The sequence below is a fragment of the Mauremys mutica genome, chromosome 1 (assembly GCF_020497125.1).
Source record: "Mauremys mutica isolate MM-2020 ecotype Southern chromosome 1, ASM2049712v1, whole genome shotgun sequence".
Lineage (NCBI taxonomy): Eukaryota > Metazoa > Chordata > Testudines > Geoemydidae > Mauremys > Mauremys mutica.
Genome location: NC_059072.1, coordinates 51,694,395 through 51,720,860, shown reverse-complemented (window position 1 = coordinate 51,720,860; position 26,466 = coordinate 51,694,395). Strand labels below are relative to the sequence as shown.

At 40.8% G+C, this 26,466-nt stretch overlaps 1 protein-coding gene across 7 annotated transcripts in view; it reads right to left on the bottom strand.

The window, feature by feature from the left end:
* The window catches only part of IMMP2L (inner mitochondrial membrane peptidase subunit 2), an 861,474-nt gene that overhangs the window by 819,618 nt on the left and 15,390 nt on the right, over positions 1 to 26,466 (bottom strand). For 3 of the 7 annotated variants that reach the window (XM_044992961.1, XM_044992979.1, XM_044992971.1), the window contains exon 2: positions 6,125 to 6,262. In XM_044992961.1, the coding sequence (XP_044848896.1) occupies positions 6,125 to 6,259 (135 nt within the window). In that variant the 5' untranslated portion in view covers positions 6,260 to 6,262. Of the gene's footprint in view, positions 1 to 6,124; positions 6,263 to 7,431; positions 7,452 to 23,999; positions 24,020 to 26,466 lie in introns of those variants that run through there. The other 4 variants (XM_044992997.1, XM_044993007.1, XM_044992988.1 and 1 more) reach the window with 3 other exon arrangements.

Below are 26,466 nucleotides of genomic sequence, written 5' to 3'. Positions count from 1 at the left end.
CTGGAGGGTGGGTTTGATGCAGTTGGAATTTGAACCTCTAACTCCAAGAGTAGATGCATTTCACACCTTATGCTTACACAGCTTTCAAAATACTATGTCAGCATTCATCAAAACTCACAACACCTAGTCCCTATGCGATAATTATCTTCATTTTATTATCTTTATTATCTTCATTTTAAAGATGGGGATTTTAAGGCATGGAAAAGTAAGCTGATCTGCCCAAGGACAAACAGCAAGTCAGTGACACGGTTACAACCTAGCAGTTGCCTCCCAGCCTTCTGTTCTAATGATTAGTGACGTTAAACACTCTCTTATACTTTAAATATATGTTGCTATATTAATATCATTGTATTCCACAGCATTCTAAACCTTATGCCCAGTTTGTGAAAAATATACTGTTTTTAAAAATGTATTACTGACATGGTTTGTTTGGAGGTAGAGGCTTGGTACCCAATTCATTAATAGCTATGTTTTAACATTACATCCAAGGGACACACTGAAATTTAGAATAACTTGCTTTGCTTCTTTCCCACAGCATCTTGATATAATGAAATGACATCTTATTGACACATATAGAAACAGTTCTTTAGGAGCAGAAGGCATGAAGAAGGGAGGAGAACCTGAAGGAGACTACTTTCATTTTACATTAACAATTACAGTCCCCCACAAACAATAAAAAATCTTTTAGCAAAAAGTATAAATTGTGATGTCGTTCCTGAACACTAACACCATATATAAAACTGTGTTTACAGGTAACTTACGCTCCATGCTTTTTTATTAGCAGTAAAACCCCAAGTTTAAAAAAAATCCACAAACACACCTAATGCTACTTCTGAAAGAGGGTTAACAAATGGACCCATAAATGCTGTTATTTTTAAGGAAACAAAATTCAAGAATGTTGCATACGTATCTCTAGTCTGAAACCTCTCTAGTTTGTTCAAACTCCTGGCTTAATAGCTCAGTGCAAATGGGACACATAGGTCTTAATTTAGAACAAGGGTGCAGAAGTCACATCGCACTTTGACTCTCCAATTACTAACAAATCTAATGCTAAAAGAAAGTAAATTAAGGTCCCAGTCATATGATGGGAGCCTCACAGGACACAAGGTTCTATAAGTAAGAGGGAAGCAATACACCCTTTAATAATAAATAATGATTAACTTGATACTTGTTATGTTGCTGGTGGACACCAGAAGGTTAAGGCTTATTTTCTTATAGCTTGAAGAAGAGGAGAAATATTCAAAGCAGCATGCAGGCATAGGTATAGTCATGGTAATCATAATATTACAATAACAATGTAAGGAGAAATTGCCATAGAATAAGTAATTACTACAGGTACACTGCATAATGGATTATAATATTCAAAAATATTTGCTACTGTAGTGTTTACAGGCAGGTGTACTTTGTCAGAAGTTATTGATCATCAGACTAAATTCTTAGTATAACACTCAGTTGTTTGTTTCTGAACTTGGAAATAAAATTGCAAGCTCATTTTGTAATCTAACATTTCAAAGCAGCTAATTTGGATATATGAATCCTTACATTCATTAACCATCAGGGGGTTCCTTTTTCCACATCATTAGGAAAAAACATGATCAATCCACTGAAGTATAAACAAACTTTAATGTATCAAACAAACAGAAAGCATTGCAACTCAACAGGAGAAGCCATGAACAGATATAGACTGAAAATGAAGGTGCATTTATATAGGACAGTAACCCTATAAAATAAGTGTATAATCAACATCACAGGAAAAATTACAAGATCCATAACAGTAAATTACTAAATTATCACATCAGCTGTTTCTATCACATATATTCAAGGCTGTAAATCAACAGGAATCCATTTGAAGTCAATTATTACTAACAAGATGTTAGATAAGCACACCACAGGGGAAGGGATAGCTCAGTGGTTTGAGCATTGGCCTGCTAAACCCAGGATTGTGAGTTCAATACTTGAGGGGGCCACTTAGGGATTGGGGGCAAAATCAGTACTTCATCCTGCTAGTGAAGGCAGGGGGCTGGACTTGATGACCTTTCAGGGTCCCTTCCAGCTCTATGAAATAGGTATATCTCCATAAAACTCTGACATTCTAAGAAACAAGGCCTCCACTAGAGATTTAAAGAAAAGGACATTTAAAAAGAAAAAAAAAGTCAGATGATGCAGCAGTAAAGTGGTAACACTGAATGGTGCATTACTTTACAGATCAGTGATGAATACCCCCAGAGAGGTGACTGAGCAGAAGAAAGGTTCCACCTGGTGGTTCTCAATACTGTGAAAATGCAAAATCAACATGAAACAACTAAATATGTGAAGTCTGCCATAATGATTGAGAATAAATTGCAAAATATCTTGCTAGAGTATCAAAATAGTTACAATCTTTAGTGGTTATGGAGCAACATTATACACGTTCTGGGTTCAAAATAAAAATAAAAAGCAAAATATCTGAAAAGAAAAAAACCCTATTCCTTGCTTCTTGACATAACTTTTAATTTCAAACTCAGCAGGAACTAGAATAATGAGTGCAAAAAGCCAGCTAGGTGTCTAAGCGGTCTAGTACAAATCAAATCTTGGAGATCAAGTGAGAGCTTGAAGTCAACACAATCATATACCCAATAGAAGCATGCTATTGATGAATAAGACTACATGCTGACTGAGCTTCACTTTCCCTCCTATCCTATAGCTTTCAAATGCATTCAACATAAATCACTTTCTGAAGTGCAAGATAAAGAAATGGCATTCTAAAGCAGTGACTTGTAGTTTTCCTTTCTCAAGCTCTGCAGTATGAGAGAGAAATACATTTCTTTAAAATAACGTGCCTGCTAAAAGACTGGTCTCGTTTGGATCTAATAAACCTTCGCATAAAAATAACTGAATATTTTATTACAAATGTTTAAAATGAGTTAAGGTTTATAGTGTTCTGAAAAATGTCATGACATAAGAATGCAAGATATGTTATATAGCATAGAAGTATAACTTTGTTTTGAACTATGCTTTTTGTGTTCTTCAAACTTATCTTATACAAAAGATCGTGTGGATTGGCTTGTAACACTCATCCCTCCAACTCAGCACTAAACCAATATTCCAGCATGGTTCTAGAACATATTGTATTGTTGGAGATGCTGCCTCTCAGGAGATGTAAATCTGAGGTCCTGACTCAATGGGCTAAAAAATTAACATACATTTTTCAGCTATTGGACAAAAGTAGAGCTGGCCAAAACTTGAATTTGTTTAGTGGGAAATGTCAACATTTTGAAATTTGGTAAACCAAATATTTTTGAAGTTTCCTATGAAATGGAAATTCCATGAAATATTTGTTTCAGAAACAGCGACACATGGTGTTTTAAAAGTGAAATCCGCTCTCCAAGACCCTGGCATCTGGTGAGTGAAACTGACAATGGTGGGCAACAGTGAAATTTACAAGAATCACCAGATGCCAAGTTTACAACAAAGGGCAGCCCTATCAGGCTGTGAGAATTAGGAATCCTGGGGAGTCAGCAGCCCAGGAGTCTGGAAGCCCTGGGGTCCCCAGCCCTGTGGCAATCAGCATGCAGGGCTGCCCAAAGCCATGGACTCTGGAAGTCCAGGCTCCCTTGTAGCCCATCAGGTGAGCAGACAGGAAATGCAAACGTGGTTTATTGAAAGTTCATCGAGCCCAAAACATCTCAAGTACTATGAATCAGCATTTTAAAACCTTTAGAGGCTGATCCTAGTAGTGCTGAATACCTTTAATTCTCATTGGGCTCAACATCAAAAAAGTCAGCTCAGTACCTCAGAGAGTCAAACCTTTAATCTGTAAGTACTTTTGAAGCCTTTACGATAAAAAAAAAACCAAAAAACTGTGCTACATAAAGATAAAATTCATGATCAAGTAGTAATTTATACTCATCATCAAGACTGAGCGATATCAAATTGAAATCACACTGCCTGAGACTGCCCTGCTCTCAGTTCCCTCTTAGGGCTTTTCTACACTATCGCTTAAGTCAATGTAAGTTACATCACTCAGTGTGTGAAAAAGCTACTCCCTAAGCAACTGCGCCTCTAGTTGATGTGGGGAAATTATCCGCTCTCCCGTTGGCATAGTGAGTCTACATCAGACATGCTACAGAGCTGTAGCTGCACTGGTAGGCCAGCCCTTCGTCCTTTACAATAATTTACACTCAGGCTAGAATACATAAAATAGGATCCCCTCCTTTGTGAGGTCTTATTTATTTAGTCTTCTCCCAAATACAAAAACTCTTTTAGCTCCTCAGGCCTAGCTCTTTTCTCCTAAGTTCAGGGGTCCCACAGTCCTGTTTCTGGAGTCTGTGTTCAAGCAAGTTTCTTCTCCCTGATTCAGGAGTCTCACAGCACTCCTTCAGGGGTACGTTTGCTAGTTCAAGCAGGTTTCTTCACCCTGGTTCCAAAGCTCCACAGTCTTGTTTCTGGGGCCTGCGTGCTAATTCAAGCACATTCCTTCTCTCTCATTCAGGAGTCCCACAGCCCTCCTTCTGGGACCTATGTGCTAATTTCAGCCCCCTTGCAGTCTTAACCAGCTTCTCCCAGCTGACCCATTTGTAACTCAATCCTTTTCCTCCTGAGCTGGCCCAAGTCAGTAGGCTGTCCCCTGCTAGTATCTCTCGTTATGACAGAAGAGGAAGAATATATAATGCTCTCTTTTCCAGAGCTTATCCTGTTGGCTGGGAGAGAGGGAAGGCCTTGCCCCACACTATACTACAAGGCTCCTGGTCCTGGACCCTTAAAGAAACAGTAGCCTGGGTTTTCCCCAAGACCCTTCCTCTCTCCCAACACCTGCCTCTGCTCTTCCCAAGATCTTCAGCTACTCCAGAAGTCCAGGAACTTTAAAGAGCCATGACATGGAACAGAAGTTGATTCACCCCTAGTCCCTATTAACCTTAAAGAAGACAGAGAAGACAATCCCCTTGCTACACTAAAGTAATTTTCACTGGGAGACGGGCGATTGCACTGTCAGAAGACGACAGATACTACAGCTACACATGTTGGAATATGGTCATCAGAATGCAATGAAGCAACAGGCAAACAGAGTCACTCTGACAGAATTGCAAAATTGAAACAGCATCCATCTGAAAAGTCCCAATAACACAGTAAGGGGAAGCAGTGGTGGTTTTCTGTAGCAAGAATCTTTTGTTTCCTTTTAAATGTCCCTTTAACCTGCAAAAAATATCAGAATATCCATGTGCTTTAGCACACCAGTTTATATCGCAAGCATACACTATAACCCCATTAGAATATCATTTTCCCAATAAACAAAATAAGCATTAGCACAATTTCAAGCCATCTCTTTTCCAGCTTAAGAATATAAGATTAGCCATATAGGATATCAGACCAATGGTCCATCTAGCCCATTCTGTCTTCCGACAGTGGCCAATACCAGGCGCTTCAGAGGGAATGAACAGAACAGACAATAATCAAGTGTTCCACCCCCTGATGTCAATTACCAGCTTCTGGTGGTCAGAGGCTAGGGACACCCAGGGAATGGTGTCACATCACTCATCATGTTGGCAATGCTGCCCATTGATGGACCTATCCTCCATGAATTTATCTAATTCTTTTTTTAACCCAGTTGTAGTTCTGGCCTTAACAACATCCCCTGGCAACGAGTTCCACAGGTTCCTTATTGAAATACTTCCTGTACACAAGTCATGAGCAATAATAAGCCTGGTAATAGTTGTTTGCTCTTTTAAAATTAAAATGTGTAGTGTTTTAAATAGAAAATTTCATAAACAAACAACCCACCCTCCTCCACAGACCCTAAATTCCACACTGAAATTTTTACTACTGTAAAATGAGTATATCTGGATTTGCCAAAATTTTAGAAAGATCTTTTGTTGAAAGAATACCTCTTTGTTTTCCTTGGCATTATAGTATTCTGTGAAGTTTTACTCCCAAGAGCCTTTTCTTGCCATACTACAGAATACCCGTGTGACATATTAGAAAGCAGACCACTCCATGACGTAATGCCCTGTCCATACATTTCATTTTACTACACAATATCCCACCTGCACCCTCCACCTTTAAAACTGGGTTATCAGTTATTTAAAATTGAGAGCCAGGCCTTGCTAAACACATGGATTTAATTTAACAGTAAATAAAGCTTTGTTACCTGCATTGATGCTCCTTCCACTCTTGCGACACAGGCCACTCTATCTAGAAAAGTCACTGTCACAGGAACAGCAACAAAGAAGCCTTTAAAAAAGGCTTTAATGTATCTTCTCCCAAAGCCTTGAGCCTGTGCCATAATCTGAAAAGATGAAGGAAGAAAATGGAAATGCTGTAAAAACAAGTCTTAAATAGTAGCAGGTTTTTTCATCATAATCAAGCAATGAACACTTATTGATAAATGGAGTATAATTTGTCAGTGTTCCTCAGCATCTGCTATGAAAAGATGAATGCATACAACAGAAGGAAAAGTCAGAAACCTGCAGTGATTAAAACAGTGGTTATGTATCTGCTGATATAGACAAATAGAGTTTGATGTCTGGCATTCTCTCACTCACTTTTTATCTATTTTAACCATTTTATGTGGACTTTACTTTTAGAAGTACCAGTAAGTTTGATATACTGTAACAAGTAATAGTCAAGCCATTTGTTTAGCGCAACTGTTAACAGCAATATAACCAAATAAAACCCAGTTAGTATCTGTAGCAAAAACTTATCAACTATAAGGAAACAATAAATTGGAGCATAATGAATCAGAGTATAATGTCAGTGTTTCCAACTATTTTTCTCTGCCATTGGAGATTATGAAATCTATGGCTAAGAAGAGAAACAGTTATATTATGCATATGAAAGATGTCATTCATTTTGTAACATAGGACATAATAGTTCTTCTATAACACACACACACACACTGTAGCAAACATCACTGCAATTGTTTCAGACACCAGCCAAATGTAATTAGTCATATAAGTCACCTGGACATACAGCACTGCTGTAACTCCTTGATTTATTGCCATAACATTAATAAGTTAAAAGCAGAGTGGCAGACTGGACAACTCAGTAGGCTGGTGATGAAATATAGACTGTTTCGACTCTAAAGTCACCACTTCATACCCAAGTCTCCTGTCTTGATTCCTGAAACTTTATCCTCTCTCATCCTCGTAACATCCCATTACCTACCACTCCACACAAAACAAATTTAGGCTTCCTGCCTTAAACTGTCACAGTGCGAAAGACCCTGCTTGTGCAAACTCCAAAAAAGTCAGAACTTGATTTTATAAACTTATTTTTCCAGAAAGCAAGCCTTGTTCTCAAAGGTATGTCATTAGCCCTTAATGGGGACTGGCTGCCTCAGGGCATTGCTAAAAGCAACATAGCTTTTCCCTGTCAATCATCTAATGGATGGTTGGTAGCTCCTATATGAGAGGAATTTGGTGAGTCCCAGTTCCCACTCCCATATCACAAACTCACCACCATGCTTTGCCAGTACCAGTAAGCTCTTCAGGAGAGGGACTGTCTCTTATTATGTGTTTGTACGGTGCCCAGCACAGTGGGGTCCCAATCTCCGCTTGGTTCTGAAGTAAGAGCTTCTGCACGTAAAGTCAAAATCATTGTATTTATTATAAATTTTTAAGAGTTGGCAACACTGTAATTTTCACACACACAGGAGGTGGATGGGGAAGTTCAAAAATCAGGAAACAGACCAAAAACATAATTTAATTTTAAAAAAATCTCAAACTTTGAGTCACTTATAATTTTGAGGAGGGTTGATTCATGATTTTGGGGTTGGGAATAATACATTTGTGTCATGTACAAAACCAAGCAATCTGTCAGCACTTACAGAAGAGCAATTTGTATATTAAATACAACTGATAGCCTCAGTCCAGTTGCTAATATACATGTGTCCATCTCTCACACACACAGATCACCAGCACAATCAGTACCTTTTTTTGATGCTCTCACAGATGAGAAACAAATGACTGGATGAATACGACTGAAATACCCTTTCATCCCTAAAAGTGTTCCCTGAAACCAAGTGTTGAAACACACTGGGGGAGCAGAATGAGGTTATTTATACCCATGTTTTACCCATTTCTCTGGTTAAAGTTCTACCTTCAGCGCTTTCAATATAGCATATTTCTAGAGCACTTTTTAAGAAGCATTTTAACTTACTGAACTCTCAAAACATAAGATTTATTTTCCTCGCCATGTGTGCAACTCTGCTGACTTTAATAGGAGTTATTTGTGCATAGTTAGGAGAATAGACTGGGCTCTCCCCTCTGAAGTCTAGAGTCATTCAGTATGACTATGCAGAATGAACAGAGAGTATTTTCGGAGGGAAATGTTGTAGTTCTTTATGTAATTTGGTTCAATCTTCTTAACTACAGAATTTTTAAAGTTACATATTATAATTTCTTATTGTTCACTCCTTGTCAGAAAAACAGTTGTGCTACACAGACTATTTGTATTGTAAGATATTCCAAGCATATTTAATGAAATAATATTGCTAACTGAATTTCTGTTCCAGACATGGAAGCATAGGTTCATAAAGTATTAAACTTATGTGACAAGAGCCAGCTCTGCAAAATAAATTTTAAGCACGTTTTTCACTTGCATGAGCGCCAGGTTTGTATAATTTTTGGTGGTGCCTAGAACGGGTCCAAGTCCCGCCCACCCCCACCCCCACACACACACCTGCCTTGTAAGCTGATACATATTTTTAAAAATAATATAAAAACAGACTGGAAACAATAAGCGTTTAACAGTTTCCCTATATTTCACAATGTGGGGGGGGATGAGAGCTCTGACTGGGGATGAGGGCTCTGGGGTGGGGCTGGGGTGAGGGGTTTGGGGTGTGTGAGGGGGCTCAGGGCTAGGGCAGAGGGTTGGGGTGTGGGGGTGAGGCCGGAGATGAGGGGTTCAGGATGCAGGAGAAGGCTCAGGGCTGGGGCAGAGGGTTGGGGTGCAGGGAGGTGAGTGCTCTGGCTGGGGGTTGGGATCTAGGGGTGGGGCTGGGGATGAGGACTTCGGGGTGCAGGCAGGCTGCCTCGGGGCAGGGGCTGGAGGATTCCCCACAGCCCTCTCCCTGCTGGCATCAGCGAACTCTGGCGGAGGGGCCCCCATCTCCCCTCCAGCCAGGCCTGGCAATGAGGGGCAAAGGGGCAATTGCCTAGGGGCCCGGGCAATTTAAAATGTCCTGGGGCCCCAGCTGCTGCCACAGTAGCTCTGCCTGCTCTAGGGAAAAGTGTCTCTTGATTCAGACACTTTTGATATGCCCCATGCAGGTTCCGGGGTGGCTGAGAGAGCAGAGTAGCAAACACCACTGCCTCAGCTACTCAGGAACCTGCATGAGGCATATCAAAACTGCCTTTGAATCAAGAGATGCTGCAGCTTTTCCCCACAACAGGTTCGGTCGTCACAGCTGCAGCTGCCCTGGGGCTCCTCCGGACAAGTGTGGGACGGGGCTGCGCCCGGCACAGGGATCCTCTGGTGGGGGGGGGGCCTCGGGGCTTCTCTGGGTGCAGGGGGCTTGTGGCCCCGGATGAGGGTAGGGGCAGGGGCCCCATTGATTGATCTGCCCTGAGGTCCAGAATTGCTGTCGGTGGGCCTGCCGCTGGCGGCACACTCATCCTGCACCACACTGCACATGCTCCTAGGGCCCCTCTCTGCCAGCCCCCCATGGCGCTGTGGGCATACTGCCCAGCACCAGGGAGGGGAGGAGGGGAAGAGTAGGAGGGATGCACCCCATCACCTTGTGGCCTGACTGGTGAAGGGTCAGGGCCTGGGGGGAGGGCTGCCATCATGTCACATGTGCCTCCTCCCTCTGCAGACCATAGCAGCAGCAGCCACCTCAATCCACTCTGCTCCCTTTTAGTTGGAGCAGTGGAGCGGCACTGGTGGGCACAGCGTGAAAGGAGTCAGCCAACAGCCGGTAAGGGAGCACAGCGCAGGAAGCAGCAGCCAACTGCTGCCCAGGGACGCTCTGGGGAGGTGCGCGGGGGCGGCGGGCGGAGCCGGGGGAGAGGCCCAGCCCCAAACATTGGTGGAGCACGGGCACCACGGACCCATGTAATTCGCCGCCTATGTTCACTTGAATTCTTTACAGATTTCAATATTTTATCAATAAGATCTTTCACCCAAAAAGACTGAAATATCTTTTCTATCGTTCTTGACGTTAGCCTTCATGAGATTTAAAACACTTCTCCAAATGATTTTCCTCACGTGGATCTTTATTATCATCTATGATACTTGATAAAAGAGGCATTACTGATGTACAGATTTAATATGTCTACCTGTACGATTCGGTGACTTTTCTCCCTGTACGTTAGATTTCATTAACTCATTTTCTCTGAAATCATTCTCAATTTACATCATTTGATTTTACAAAGTATCTGAAACAGGATGTGAAGCCTAAAGTTAAAAACTTACTGATCCTAAACAAATTGAACAAATACTGTATTTCCATCTTATTGTTTTAGAACAAACCATTGGCTGAACCAGCTGAAATTCACTCCTAAAACTACTCCATACAAAATACAGCCTCTGAAATCACCTTCATTGCCTGTCATACCAACCTTTTTTATCAGTCTCCTCACTGGCTCCCCCTTCTCCACAGCATCACCTGCAAGCTTCCTGCCTTCACTTTCTAGACCCTGCATAATTCTATACCTCCCTGTATCCAGTCTTGTATCCAGTCTCTTCTGTCCCTTCCCACCCACACCACTCCTCCAGTGATGTCAGCCCTAATACCCTGTTTGTGCACTTCCCCCACAACCAGCTCCACCAACTCCTATGCACAGATGACCCTTTGTAAGCTGCTCTGCCAGACTACTATCCCTCTCCTTGTTTAAATCCATCTTGAAGAGCCACTTCTGTGATACAGACAAGAAACTATCCAAATACATCTAAAAAAAAATAACTTCTTTAACCAATCAACACATGCACTAGCCTTCACTAACTACATAATATTATTGGTGTTTCCCCTGTACTTCCTACACAAGCCCACCCTAACGTCTTGTTACCCACTTGTTGCTTCATGCCTAAGGGTACATCCACACTACCCGCCGGATCAGCAGGTAGCGATCGATCTATCGGGGATTGATTTATCATGTCTCGTCTAGACACAATAAATCGATCCCCGAACACGCTCCCATCGACTCCGGAACTCCACCAGGGCAAGAGGTGGAAGCGGAGTCGACGGGGGAGCCGTGGCCATCGATCCCGTGCTGTGAGGACAGAAGGTAAGTCAAAATAAGATATGTCGACTTCAGCTACGCTATTCCCATAGCTGAAGTTGTGTATCTTACATCAACGACCCCCCCACACACACACACAATGTAGACCAGGCCTAATACTAGTTTGTAAGCTTTCTGGGGCTATGATCATGTCTTATCTGTGTTTTAAGGCACCACACACACTCTTGCTTATGTGAGATAATGAATAACCAGCATGACTAAAGGACTTAAGAGCAGAACTAAACATTGTTAAGACAAAATATTCCATTCCCAATATATATCCCAGTCACTATCTAGTTACTTTGGGGCTGGGAGGAATTAATATTTTTGTCTGTCACTGACTAAGCTTCAGGGATTTGATGCGAGACTTAAGTGCTTTAAGAATATTCTGTATGTTACCATGTGTACATGTGACTCATGGAAAAACAGCAGCCACCACCAGCAGTTGAGATCAATACAAGTAACTGGATTCCAAAGTCCCCTGGCTCCAGTGACAGCTGTTGTGCTGCAATGTCTCCAGCACTTTCCTTCCTTCCCTACCGAGCTTAAGATGCCTGCAGCACTCAAAAGCCTTGGGTTTCTCCTCGCTCTGGTAGAGCATGCAACTCTCCTGGCTCCCTACTTAGCTTCCCTGAATCACCTGCCTCCTGCCTCCAGTACAAGATATGCTTCTCTTTGTTGCATTTGTTTTGTTTAACATTATCAGGAGCTGAAGTGGACCTAAATAGAATATACATCAGATCCATGATTCCTGCTGACATAGTAAGGCTCACAGTGGATCCACTGCCATTTAGAAGTTTTGCAGGGAGGCAAAGCTGGGAAAGGAAGCAGGAGTCAAGGTTCAGAACTTAAGGAGCAAAGTGAGGCCAGGCAATTGGGTTATCTAATTCATGAAAGCAAAGGAGCCTGGGGAAACAGAGATAGTCAAGATAAATTCCCAGTTTAGAATTTAAAGATGTATTGTTACTAGAAGGCTGTTACTAGCGCGTTATCACATTTTAAAACTCTAATGTGGATAAGGCAGTGCAGACTTTAACACACACTAAACTTGTTGAGTTGAAGACTACGCTGCCACTAGCATTTATCTTGTCCAACTAATACATTAAAATACAACTTACTATTGGGACACATCTTTCATCCCAATTTAGATAAGCCCATTGTCTCTAGACATACCCCTAAACTCTATAGGGTTCCTTGCTCCCTAAATTCCACCATAAAGCTTAATTCCCCCACCACAACGGTGCCTTACAAGTTTAGGAGTCCTGCAGGGCAATCTGCTCACTTCCTCCCAATACATGCCAAACATACTGTGACTCAAGCACCTTAATGCTAACTAGAAAGAGGATGCAGATGGGTTACAGTAGTGGTGGGCAACCTGTGACCCGTCAGGGTAACCCGCTGGTGGGCCGCGGTTCGCTGTTCCCAGCCGATGAGAGCTGCAGGCGGCCGTGCCTGCAGACTGCCAGTGTAAACAAATGGTCTCGCGGACTGTCAGAGGATTACCCTGATGGGCCACATGCAGCCCATGGGCCGCAGGTTGCCCACCACTGGGTTACAGGAATGTCCTGAGTCTGGTAAGTACATTCTAGATCACAAAATGAATGTCATCTGAGCTCTTAAATGAAAACTGGTGTCACACTGGTCATCAATATCATTGAGAAACACATAAATGGATGCTGCATAAGGAGTTATGCATAGACACTGAATATATGTTCTTAAAGTTTGCGTCTGGGGGTTGGTCACCAGTACAGGTGAAAAACAGATTTTCTGTCAGACATGAAGTGTGTATCCATCTATTTGTTTACATGTAAATTGAGTCATCTTGTTCGCAATGGGTCTCCTATCACTTGTCTGAACTGAATGAAAACAAGAAGACTGTAAGAACTTCAGAAAGAAACTAACAGGAAAAGAAAAATGGTGGAAGGAGAGAACCTTATCCTGAGGTGCACATTAAAGGTTTGCTCTTCTATATTTAGAAGACAAAGACAACATCCCAGTATCCCTCACCCAGGAAGTAAATGGACAGCAAATTTTCTTCATGAAAGTGGGATCTCAACCAGGATTCACTGGAAATGCTGATACTCCTGGAGGAATTCTGCACCAAAAAAAATTAAAGTTCTGCATACAATATTTCAAAATTCTGCATTTTTTGTCAAAATAACACAATATAACCACATCAGTTTCAATTATTTGAGTAATTTATTTCAAAATATCTGTGAGCAAGTATGTCTATAACAATAACAAAAAAAGATTCCCCTAGGAGCACAGGGATAAAGAAACCCCTACAACAACCCAGTTCCTGTTTCTCTATTATGCTTTTGTTGGGCACCTCAGTCAGGGTGTGTCACTTGTCAGCTGGGCACATCTTGGAGGAAATCTCTGCCCCTCCAGACTCAGACAAACCAACACTCCTCTCTCCCGCCCCATCCCCCCGAGCCCAGCCACAGGGCACCCCCATCCGCCCACACACCCATACCCCCTGCTCTCAGAACCACCCAGTCCAAACACCCACACCTCCTATATCCAGAGCCCAGCTGCAGGGTGCCCCCTCCCCGCCCAGACACCCACACACCCTAGGCCCCAGAGCCCAGCCTTAGGGTGCCACCCCAGCCCAGACCACAACACCCCCTACCCCTTACAGCCCAGGGATCCAGAGAGAGAAAAAGCCCGATGCTGGGTCCCGGGCTTGTACAGAGTTTGCTGCGTGCCACCTCCTTCCTTCAGGATGTGCGGAACTGCAGCTGCCCAGACCCCTCCAGCTACCCCTCTAACTCCCCTTTCACAGTGTCCTGTATTTGCGAACTGGAGAGTCGGGCTCTGCTGGCTCCAGTGGCCCCTTAGTGGCATCCAGTGGCTCTGCAGCACCAATTCTGCAGGGGGAAATGAAATTCTATGTAGAACATTAATTCTGTGCAAATTGCGCAATGGCGCAGAATTCCCCTGGGAGTAATGCTGGAGAGAACTTTGGGTGAGATAAACTTCTTTAGACCGGAGGTTAACCTGTTAGTCAAATTTAGTCTCTAAAAAACATGTTATGATTTTGTTTTATATGTAAATGGAAGTTACTTAGCTGTAATTGGAAGTTTTTCAAGAAGGTATTCCACACATGAGCATCATGCTCCTGAATGTGAAATTTTCTTGCAAGCAGCATTGGTTGGGCCGCATATGTGCCATAGCTCTCCTCGTGCTCCAAACCGAGGGTAGAAAGGACAGTGTGGACTGATGACTTTCCAATTCCTACTCTTATTACAAATCCAGATAATCCAGAGAAAGAGGACAGAGCGCAGGTAGTGGATTACAGATACAGATCACATATCTCAAAGAACCTCCAGTTACAAATAAGTAACCTCCATTCCTTCTACAAGTGACGGTCTCTATGTGTATTCCACACATGGGCGATTAACAAACAGTGGCCAAACAGGAGGTGAGTGCAATAATACAGAAGTGATAGCTGACTATAGTACTGCTGTTCCCACAGCTGTATCTGCAGTAGAAGACTTAACCAAAGCATAATGTCTCATGAAGGTGTGCAAGGAGCTCCAGGTAGCTGCCCTACATATCTCTAGTAGCAATACGCCTCTCAAAGATAAAGCAGAGATTGTTTGTGCTCTGGTGGAATAAGCACTCACCCCCTGCAGGGGAGAGATGTGAGCTAGTTGGTAGCAGAGGATAATACAACCAGATATGCATCTTGAAAGTCTCTGCACAGATATATCCTGACCTCTTGAGCTCTCTGTTACAGAAACAAAAAAGTTTAGGTGCCTTTCTAATAATTCGTGTTCTTCATAGATAAAAAGCCAAAGCCCTTCAGATGTCCAGAGAATGACACCTCCTCTCTTCATCAGAGGCGTGCAGTTTATGAAAAAATATTGGCAAATGGATGGTTTGAGTCATCATATGAAACTCAAACTACTTTATGGATAAACTTTTGGGTGATGCCATAGCAAGACCTTCTCTTTATGGAAAGTAGTATATGGCGGGTCCACTATGAGTGCCCCCAACTCACTGACTTTTCTGGCTGATGTTATGACAATGAGAAAGGCCATAAAGCATACGGCTAGATCTTTGAAAGGAGATTTAGTGAGAAACAAAAGAATGAAATTGAGGTCCCATTGGGGCATGAGCTTTACTAATGCTGGAGAGGAGCTACGAAGCCCCTTTAAAAATGTAGTTGTACCAGAGTGAGCGGAGATCATGCAGTTATCCACTGGAGAATGAAAAGCACTGATTGCTGCTAAGTGAACCTGAAGAAAACTAAAGAGAGACTCAGTCTTACGAGTAAGTAAATATTCCAGAACAGCAGGGATCCCAGCAGGATTCTAAAGATGGGCTCAGCAATGAAAGTTAAGAGAAAACACCTATTTTGCTGAATAACATCTCCTAGTAGACTTTCCTCCTTTGATTGAGGATGGATTGCACCATTCTGGAATATGAGCACTCTATGTCCAACGCTCATCCAAATATCAGGCTTTGAGCTGCAGTTCCAGACTGGGATGCTCAAAAGTATCCTTGTTTTGTGTTAGGTCTGGAAATGGGCGTATGTTTATGAGTGTCTGTCATAAACAGATAGTTAAGGGTTAATGTCTCTTTTACCTGTAAAGGGTTAACAAGCTCAGTGAACCTGACGGACACCTGACCAGAGGACCAATCAAGGGACAAGATAATTTCAAATCTCTGTGGAGGGAAGTCTTTGTTTGTGTTCTTTGTTTTGGGGGTTGTTCTCTCTTGGGATTAAGAGAGGCCAGACGTACATCCAGGCTCTCCAAGCTTCCTGAAATATTTCCTTCTATTCAGTATAGTGAGTATTAGCAAGGCGGATTAGTTTTGCGATTAATTTCTGTATTTGCAAATGTGTGTTTGCTGGAGAAATATCTTTATTTCTGTTTGCTGTTACTTTTGATTATTCTGAGAAGAGGGTGGGGGAAGTCCCTCTAGGTTTATAAGCTAGACCCTGTAATATTTTTTCATCCTGGTGTTACAGAGATAGTGTTACTTTCTTTCTTTTAATAAAATCTTTCCTTTTAAGAACCTGATTGATTTCTTCCCTTGTTTGGAACCTCAGAGGAAGAGGATGGGGGAAGGTGAATCCCTCTTTGTTTTGATTCAAGGAGTTTGAATCAAGGTGATCTCTCCCAACGGCTAAGGGAGGGGGAGGTGGGGGAATGGGCTATTTCCCTTTGTGTTAAGATCTAAGGAGTTTGGATCGGTGTTCCCCGGGAAAGTTTTGGGGGAACAGGGAGTGTGCTAGACACTGGAATTTCTAGCTGGTGGCAGCATTACCAGACCTAAACTAGGATTTAAGTTTAGAGGAGCCCATGCAGGTCCCCATCTTGTGGACGCTAAAGTTCCAAGTGGGGAATAAACCTATGACAGTGTCCAAGCTGAGAGCTTCAGCAGATCCATAAACTAGAACTGTCTCAGCCAGTTGGGAGCAATAAGGATGATCTGTAGGCCCTGTGGTATTAATGGAATGGGAGAAATGGTAGCAGCAGGGCGTCTCACATCAAGCCCTTGCCCAGAGCTGGCTCAGGAGCAGTATAGGGGAAGTTTCTTGTTCACCCAAAGCAAAAAAAGGTCGCAGGACAGTGTTCCCCATTGAATGAACACCTCATAGTGAACACAATTGAGAATATCCTATTCGTAGTTTGCAGAAACATGTCTACTGAAACTGTCTGCTAGGAAACTGTGCACCCCATGGTAAGTATACTGCTGAAAGGGTTATGCGAGGGCTGATGCACCAGTTCCAGAAGTTGACTAACTCCATACAAAGAGAGAGGGGATCTCAGCCTCTCCCCTCACCCACTTGTTTACACAGAATACAGTTTGCATATTGTCTGAAATTATTTGGACATGTCAGAATCAGATGAGCGGGAAGAAGGCATTGCAGGCTCAATGCACCCAAAGTTCTAGTAAATTGATATGCATTTTGGACTCCAGGGGGTTCCAGATGCCTTGTGCTGTACGATCTCCCATATGAGCTGCCCAACCTAAGAAAGAGGCATCTGTAACAATGGTTCCTTCTGGAGTTGGGGTGAGGAAAGAGATAGGGGCCTGACATTGGAAAAGCAATAGAAAGCCTCAGAAGTTAGGCTATAGTGTGATTTTGAGTGCTCAAAGCAACACAGTTATGCTTTAGAAGGTCATCTTGAGTGCTCAAGGGAACACAGCTACACTTTGACGACTGATTTATTGAACTGAACCAAGGGAAGACAGGTTCTAGGGTTGCTCTCTTGCGAGAAGGCAGAGGCATCCTAAACAGATATTTGTAGCCGGCAAAAGATAGAATTGGCATGTTAAAAAGGGATCCATAAACAGAGTAATTGTTGTATTGAAGTTTTGATTGAAAACACTTAGGTAAATAGGCCAAGAGGAGAATACAGAAAACAGAACTGGGCACCTATTGTCTAGGGAAGGTAAGTTCTGGGGTCGGGCACCAAGGAGGAAGCACAAGGCCTCGGAAGGCAGACCTTATCCCTTGAACTCAGAAAACAGAGTCGGGCACCTAGGAGGAAACCGAAGGGGTAGGGAGGCAGACTTTGAGGTTGGGCACCTGCAGCAAGAGGCTGTAGAGAAGCAGGCTTTATTCTGAGGATTTGTAGGTTTTGAGAGAAAAAAAGATTCAAGAATAGAGTTGTCTGCTCCTGGAGCAATCACTGAGAGGGCTCAAGGTAGCCCTGATTAAAAAGGAGACAGTGTGCCTGCAGCAAAGGGCTGTAGGCATAGTTAAGGTTTTGAAGGAGGATTTTGGTGGGTTGCAGAGAGAAGAAAGAATTGCTTGCTGCTAGAGGATGGGAGGCATAGCATCTGTGGAAAGAAGCTGCAGGCTGCTTGGTTGGGCGGAAAGGAGAAGGTTGGTGGCTGGTTGCATAAGAGGAGGTTAGTAGGCTTCGTTTAAAAGAGTCTGACATCCGTGCACAGGTTTCAAGAGAGTAGGACCTATCACTCAGGAATGGCCACAGTTGAGCTTTGCATACACAGATTATACATGGGTGAGAATCACTGCCTGGTCAGATATAAGGATTGCACCTATACAAATACACAGACACACTTGCACAGCTGGCAGCCGTGTATGGATCTGAAGCGAGTAGGGCCCATTGCTTGAGTGTGACCAGGTTGTAATTATACCTGGGATATTTGATATACCCCCAAGCACATCTAGTGACCTTTCGAGAAGGTGGCTGGATTCAACAAAAAACATCTCCACACACACGCATAACAAACACAATTCTTTTATTTATTTTTTGTAAATTTAGAAAGTTTAGAGACCCAAGTGCCTAGAGCAAAAACAATCTCCGCTTAGGTTTGCTACCGACATCACTGAGAATGAGTCAGTGGTATAAGAGGTAGCAGAATCTATCATAGGTGCAGCTTGTATGGGGCTGGTGCATAAAAGGCAGGGCAGTCCTGACGACGTATCAATATCCCCATTACAAAGCGACAGTAGCTAATAAGAAGGGTAACAACTGGAAATCAGTATTCCAAAAATGACTGCTAAAGGGAAACTGAGGCACAAGGGAGTTTCAGAGATAATGCTAGGGAACAGCCTAGAGGATTTAATTAGAAAAGTAGGACATGGTCCATGGAAGGCAAATGTGTTTATTGGACTGGATGCTTATCAGCAAGTATGCAAGCAATGGGTCCAACCTAAGAAAAAAGGAATTTTCTTGGGGGAACCTAGTAAAAAGGAGAAAAAGTGAGCTGCTTTACAAGGTTTGCAAATGGTAGCTGAAGTTTTATGTAAGGAAGTAAATAGTTTAAAGTTAAGCAAACAGGAGTTAGAAGAAAAGGAATTAGTAAACAATCTCATAGTAATGATATAAACAAATGGAAAATAAAAGCAGAGGAGTTAGCTGAGGAAAAAGAGAGGCTACAGGGAGAAGTGGCTAATTCAAAGGTTAAGGTTGAAGTTTTAAGGGCCACTATGATGGTGTACAATTCTCAGATGGCTACCTCACAGGAGGAATTGGTCAACATAAAAACAGAAGCTGAAAGACTGAAAGCCATTGTACTACCTCAACAAAAAGAAAAGGACGAGGCACAGATAAAACAAGATAAATTACGGCAGGAGGTAGCAGAGTGGAAACAAAAAGCATTAGATGGGCAAGCTGCAGTAAAAGTTTTACTTACAGAAATAAGGGAGGAAGAAATTGACCTTTGGGGTGAAGATTCATCTGGTTTGTATAGAGGTCAAAGAACAATTCTGAGGAACTTTCTCAGAAACCTTACACTAATTGGAAAGTCCATAGGATCCTTAAATAGGGATACAACCGCAAGTGAGCAGGCTGAGATGTCTGCTGTGCTTGAAACGGTAGGAACAGATGTCTCAACTATGATTGTGAAAGAACTAGATAACCCTTATGTGTTTGAGACAGATAAATCTGAAAGGTTAAAAGATTCCTCACACTGGGATCAGTTGCTTCAGCAGCAACTAAAGTTTGGTTGTGAGGAGAGGGCTCAGCTTGATGCTGAAAACTCCATATTTCAGAAGAGAAGTTTGAACGAGGAATTGCAGATAGAAAAAATACACACTACTTGTGATAAGCAATGGTTTAAAAGGTTAGGGAAGCAAGATTGTTATTTAAAGGAAAGATGTAGAACCACATAAGCAGTGGTAGATGTGATTGTGAGGTCACAAAATCAGTAGACTATAATTGACCATGCATATGGCCAGTATAAAGTAACTTCCCTGCAGAAAAAACGGCAAGATATGCAGGCAGTCAACAACACAGTTCAAGAAAGCAGAACTATGGTAAATAGGAAGTTAAATTCAAAGGATTAAAAGAGAAGAACCGGGTTCGTTCTAGTGCAAGTTCAGGAACCTTCTCTGACTTCTCCTTTGAAGCGATACTAATAGCTAGAATAGAAAAGAAAGTAAATCTCGCTTTCCAGGAGGGGATTCCAGTTTTCTAAGGAGTTTTCCTGAAAAGCAACAATGGAAAGGGGAAACTCCAAAATTTTGTAGTACCTGGGGGTCAAGGCATACACAGGAAAACACTACAACGTGTAATGTATTACAGTCTGAAGAAGCAGTAGTTTCACAGTTTAGAATAATAATAAAAACAGCAGTAGAGTGTAGTTATTCAGATATTGCTTTAAACAATGCAGAAAAAGTAAAAGGTAAAATACAGAAAGGTTGTCCACCCACAAGAGAAAAATCTAAAGGGGCATCAGTAATAATGATCCAAAAGTCAAAGAAACCAACAAAGTAGGCAAAATCAAGGGGAAAATAAAAATAGTAGAATGGTTCCCTTTTAAACAAAGGAGAAGTAATCCAGGAAGAATCTGGCTATGGGGAGAATTGCTGTACTATGAACCTAGAGAACAAGTTCATGGGCTTCCTACAGAAGAACTGTTTTGAAGACTGGCAAATTATCAAAGGAGTACACTTACGGCTCCATCTCACCCTCCAAATTGAGCACAAGGAGGCCAAGTGCCCCCTATTGGCCCAATATTAGAAAAAGAAAATCATGCTGATTGAGTGACACATTCACAAACTGATGACTAGGAGAGATCCACTGTGCATGTAAAATTTAATAAGGAAGCATATGCATAAATAATTATATAGATTATATTAATATTAATAAATAAGACAATAAGATTAGTAAATAGGTATGTAATAAGTTAGGTAGTAAAAAAGTGCTAAGTATGGTACCAAAAGGATAAAAGCATTAAAATGGTTCTATTCATTTCAGTGAAAGAAATGGGAAGGAGAGACAGAATAGTAATAAAATTTCTTTCTTAAAATAAGAAAGAAATAACAGACAAAACAATGCAGAAGGAAGAAAGCAAGATATAGGATGAATGTTCAGGGTTGGAGTTACCAGAATGGGTGGAACAGGACGTTGATGAACTATTAGAAAGTTTGCCTGTTGTAGATGTATTGGTCAAAGTCCATCATCCCAGACTCCGGTTTTGGATGATGTAGTAATGAAACAATCCTGGCATGTAACAGAGAAGAGAATGCAAAAGGAAGGGACACAGGACGAGATCTGGGATGAATCTACGTGGCTGGAGTTACCAGAATTCACAGAACAGGATATGGATAAATTGTTAGAAAGTCCGCCTACTGTAGATATAATAAGTCAAACTCAACCATCTCAGACTCCAGTTTTGGGTGATTTAGTAATGGGACAATCTTGCCATGTTATTACTCCTCTATGGAAGGATCAGTATGGTCGACCAGTAATAGATTTAAATATACAATATGGAAGATTTCATCAAATGTGTTATCTAAATACAGGATCTGTGTGGTCGGTATTAAATAGCATATATGATTCGGGAAATCTTATCCCACTGATGTTAGTAGTATATCTTGTATTATTTTAGATATTCCTTGCATCAGAGGTGCAAAGAGTATCTAAAATAATACAAGATATACCACTAACAATCCCACTAGCAGTAAATATAGGGAATAAAGAGATACTAGGGATTCGGTTTGGAATTATGGAGCTAGATACAAATGAGATAGGAATGGTAGAAATGGATATTCTTCACTGGTTACATTGTGCCATGGATTTAGAGAGAAATGTTTTATGGGCAATAGAATAAGATAGGTTAATAATTGGTAAGAAATTAGGTAAAATAAATAAGTTAAGAAAAGAGTTAAAGTAAGTAAGTTAAAATTCATGGAATATTAATTAGATATTTCTCCATAACACATAGAGAAAGGGAGTCAGATGGCAGAAGGAGGAGATATCCTGAATCCATTGTTTTGTCAGAGGGGGGATAGCTCAGTGGTTTGAGCATTGGCCTGCTAAACCCAGGATTGTGAGTTCAATTCTTGTGGGGGCCACATAGGGAACGGGGGTAAAAATCTGTCTGGGAATTAGTCCTGCTTTGAGCAGGGGGTTGGACTAGATGACCTCCTGAGGTCCCTTCCAACCCTGATATTCTATAATTCTCTGATACCTGAGGATGAACTCAGATATTTTAGATCAAACGACAGATAGCGATAGGGGTAGTGTACATAGCTCAGTCTATGATGATGGAGAAGGAATACTAGAAAAAATACCTGATTTAGTAATTGCTCAACTGTTTATGGATAATAACCAAAGACCATTGGTGTCTGTTATATTGAACTTGCCTGGTATCCAAATAGGGACATTATGTCACCTGGATACCAGATCATCATTTTCAATACTTAATACTAGTATTGGGAGAATTAATTGGATACCCCTTGCCACCGCTGATCAATACATAATTCACACTGGATATGGAGACCAACTAAAAGTATATGTGAGCTGACAGATAACTTTCACAGTGGGAGTACAATCAGTACTAAATGTTAGGTTCAGACTTGTGAGTCAAGGTGAAAATGAATATAAAGTTTTAGGAACAGGCGCTATAAGAGAACTAAAAAGGGTGGATAAAAATCAGGTTTTTTTTTAAATAAAAATAAAAAAATCAGTTTTTATTTAAAATCAGATTTTCTTTTGATAAAATGCTTTTTGAGGAAAAAACCTATCTGTAGTTTTAATTAAGATACATTATCGCTCAAAGATATCTCATCATGAAACTGGGATTATAAATTCTAATTCTATAGTATGAGACAATATATTCATGGAAAGTTTAAGAAAAGTTTTGTAAATGAGTTCCAATAGTTCATGGATTAGGGACCCAATCTTATGAGGTTACAGGGCATCTCTATAGATTATTTAGGTTAATCTTTCTATCTATCCCATGGGACTCAGTGCTCAGTCTAGAAGATACCATCAGAGATGCTTAGTTTTGCATTCTCAAACTGTGGATTTGTGTCTCCAGAGATAAGCATTGGCCTGCTAAACCCAGGGTTGTGAATTCAATCCTTGAGGGGGCCACTTAGGGATCTGGGGCAAAAATTGATCCTGCTAGTGAAGGCAGGGGGCTGGACTCGATGACCTTTCAAGGTCCCTTCCAGTTCTAGGAGATTGGTATATCTCCAATTATTAAAAAAAACAGCAAAAATGTTTTTAAATAAATAAATAAATAATATATAGAGGTGAGAAATAACAGACCTCAACCCTGTTGTCTCTCTACAAATTTGTGTACACTGAGTCAATCCCTTACCTCTTTCTAAAAGTGCAAAGTTTCAAAAAGTTCAATGAGTAGAAAATTGTTGGGGGCGGAATAGGTCTGGACAAAGAGAAGAAGTCTGGAGATAAATGTGAGAAGGGAGGGACAGGCAGTAGAAATAAAAGTGAAACTGTTTGAGCAGCATATTCCAGAAGTCTTTAGGTCTTTCGGAGTGTAGCTTTGATTTGAGATCTACCATACTATCCTCTCACTAGAAGGGAAAACCTATAATGGCAGCAAGCCGTAACAGAGACCCAGTTTGGGAATATTTTAATGAAGTTCCTCTACCTGTGGATAAGACAGGAATGCGTGCAAAATGCAAACAATGCAACAAAGAAATGCAAGGCCTAGTTGCCCGAATGAAGCAACATCATAAGAAGTGTTCCTTCTCAGGAGGAAGCTGCATTGAAGATGATGAAAGGAACATGTCTGAACATGCAGGATCTTCAGGTTGGTAAACTTTTTTACTTCATACTTCTTTCTTAAGGACTGCCTTTCTTCCTTCTGGACTATTCTTGAATTCCCATTTTTTAGCAAAAAATATAGTTGTTAATCTATGGTACTATCATTCTAGATGCAGTTGTGATAAAAAATAAATAGCTGAAATAGGCAGCTCTTCCTTTACAATTTCACCTTTAAAGTAGTACTGAGTGTCAGTGAATGCAATGAGTAATACTAAATGAGCAATATGGTAATAATAATTAAATAACTGCATTGACTTATTTTGTTTAGGAGACTCCATCCTCAACATACAGGATTCTGAAGACTATCCACCTTCAAGATCACCATCATTTTCTATAGTTTCAGAGTTATCTGCCAATGGTAGTGCTTCAGTCACATCATGTATGTCACATAGCCACAGTATATCTCACCTGTAGCAAAAAGAAAAAAAATCTCCATCATACAGGAACAACCATAGATAAGTTTGTGATAAGAACCAGCAGATTACAAAAAATTGCCCAGTTTGTTTATGCAACAAACTCTCCTTTCCATATGATTGAGAACCCACACTTCATTAATATGGTTCAGTCATTAACACCAGGATACAGTCTACCCAACAGAGCAGATGTCACAGGCAAATTTCTGGATAAAGTGTATGAAAGAGAAATTGAGCAGTGTGCAAAAGGTCTAGAGGGTAAAATTCTTAACCTGAGCAATGTCCACAATGAACCCTGTTGTACGTGCTTGCGTGACAACAGAAGAAGGAAATGTCTTCCTTACAGAAACGATACATCAGGAAAGGCACACACAGCAGAATATTTAAAAGAAGCAGCAGTAAAAGCTATACCAAACTGTGAAACAAAATTCAAATGTCTAGTATGCAGCTTGGTCACAGACAATGCTGCAACTGTGTCCAAGATGAGAAGAAATTATTTAGAAGAGAGTCCCAAGCTAATAACATACAGTTGCAGTGCTCATTTGATGCACCTCCTAGCCAAAGACTTCAGTGTTCCAGAAATAAAGGCTAATGTTGTTGAAATTGCAAAAAAATTCCCTAACAACCACTTTGCAGCTGCTGCTCTGAAAAAAGTGAGAGGAACCAAGCTAACTCTCCCACAAGATGTGCGATGGAACTCAGTAGTGGACTGTTTTGAGCACTATACCAAAAATTGGTCTAATATGACGACAGTTTGTGAACAAAATCATGAAAAAATAAATAGCCAAAGTTCTCAACATTGGGCTTCAGAGAAATGTGGTACCCTGAAGCCTATTTCTGTAGCCTTTGAACAAAATGCAGGGTAATAGCTGTTTTATTGCTGACACTGTTGAAATTTGGAAGGAACTGAGTGAGATCTTAAAAAGAAATATGCAATGACAGAGTTACATTACAAGCATTAAAAAAACGAATGGGACAAGCACTATCTCCAGCTCATTTTCTTGCAAATATTCTCAATACTTGGTACCAGGGTCAAACCTTAACTGCTGAAGAAGAGGAGTTGGCTATGACACGTACATCCAGCAATCATCCCTCCATAATGCCAACTATAATAAACTTCAGACCTAAGGGTGAACCATTCAATAAATGTACGTTTACTGATGATGTTTTAAAGAAAGTCACACCAGTGAACTGGTGCAAGTCACTTAAGCACTTGGATTCGGAGACTGTTGAAGTGATAATCTCACTTTTAACAGCAGTAGCTTCTTCTACCAGTATAGAAAAAATATTTTCTTCCTTTGGACTAATTCATTCCAAATTGAGAAATCGTTTGGGACCTGAACAAGAAGGAAAGCTTGCGTTTCTTTTCCAGATTATGAACAAACAGGAAAATGAAGATGAAGACGACTGAGTTAGCTGCAGAAGCCAATACTTTAAGTTTCTCATGTTGACCTGGCTGACACAGTCAATTTAATTTTTTTTTAATATTTCATTTAACTATTTTAGTTAACAATTTTAACTAAAACAAACCTGATTTTAAAATACTTGAATGTTTAACTAAATTTGAAAATTCATATGCTTGTTTTGTTAAAATATTATATGTTTGCCATTGAAGAAAAAAACCAAGGATACATAACACTGTTGTTTTAGTTAAATAAAACTATTTAAATGTCTGTCTGGTGATGTTCTCCTCCTAATACATCATGGCAAGAAAATCCTCCAAATATTAATGATTAACCTGTTGAATTGGAGATATTTATGAAGTCATTGGGAGGTGAACTATCTGCTTCAATTACCTTTGGTAAATAAAATAACCAATCATTCATTTTCTTAAAAGTTTTCAGAATAAATCACTTTAAAAATGTATAGTGTGTACCTTCTAAAAATGAAACCTACAAACTATCTGAGTTGTGAAGAATATGTATTAAGGTTATAATGACCAACAAGAATGCACTTTTACATTGAAATCCATGATTAAATCGAGTTCCTGACTAGTGATTTAAATCAAATACACCCTGTATATGAATCTAAAAAAATTACTCAAAAATTAATGTTTCAATGGTCCCAAACTGACAATTTACAGAATTATTTCACAAGAAATTTCAACTTTTCATTCTGATTTGGAACTTTAAAAAAAAAAATTGGAATTTCCCACAGAATAGAATTTCAAGATCCCAACCAATTCTAATCATAACTATTTGAACACTATATGCACAGCTCATAGAGTATAAAGCCTAGTAAATTTCTAAGAGCAATGAAAGATAGTTCAGTTTCCACATTAAACAAATATTTGCAAGTCTGATCCACAAAACACAACTTAACGTAAAAATTCAACAACAAAAG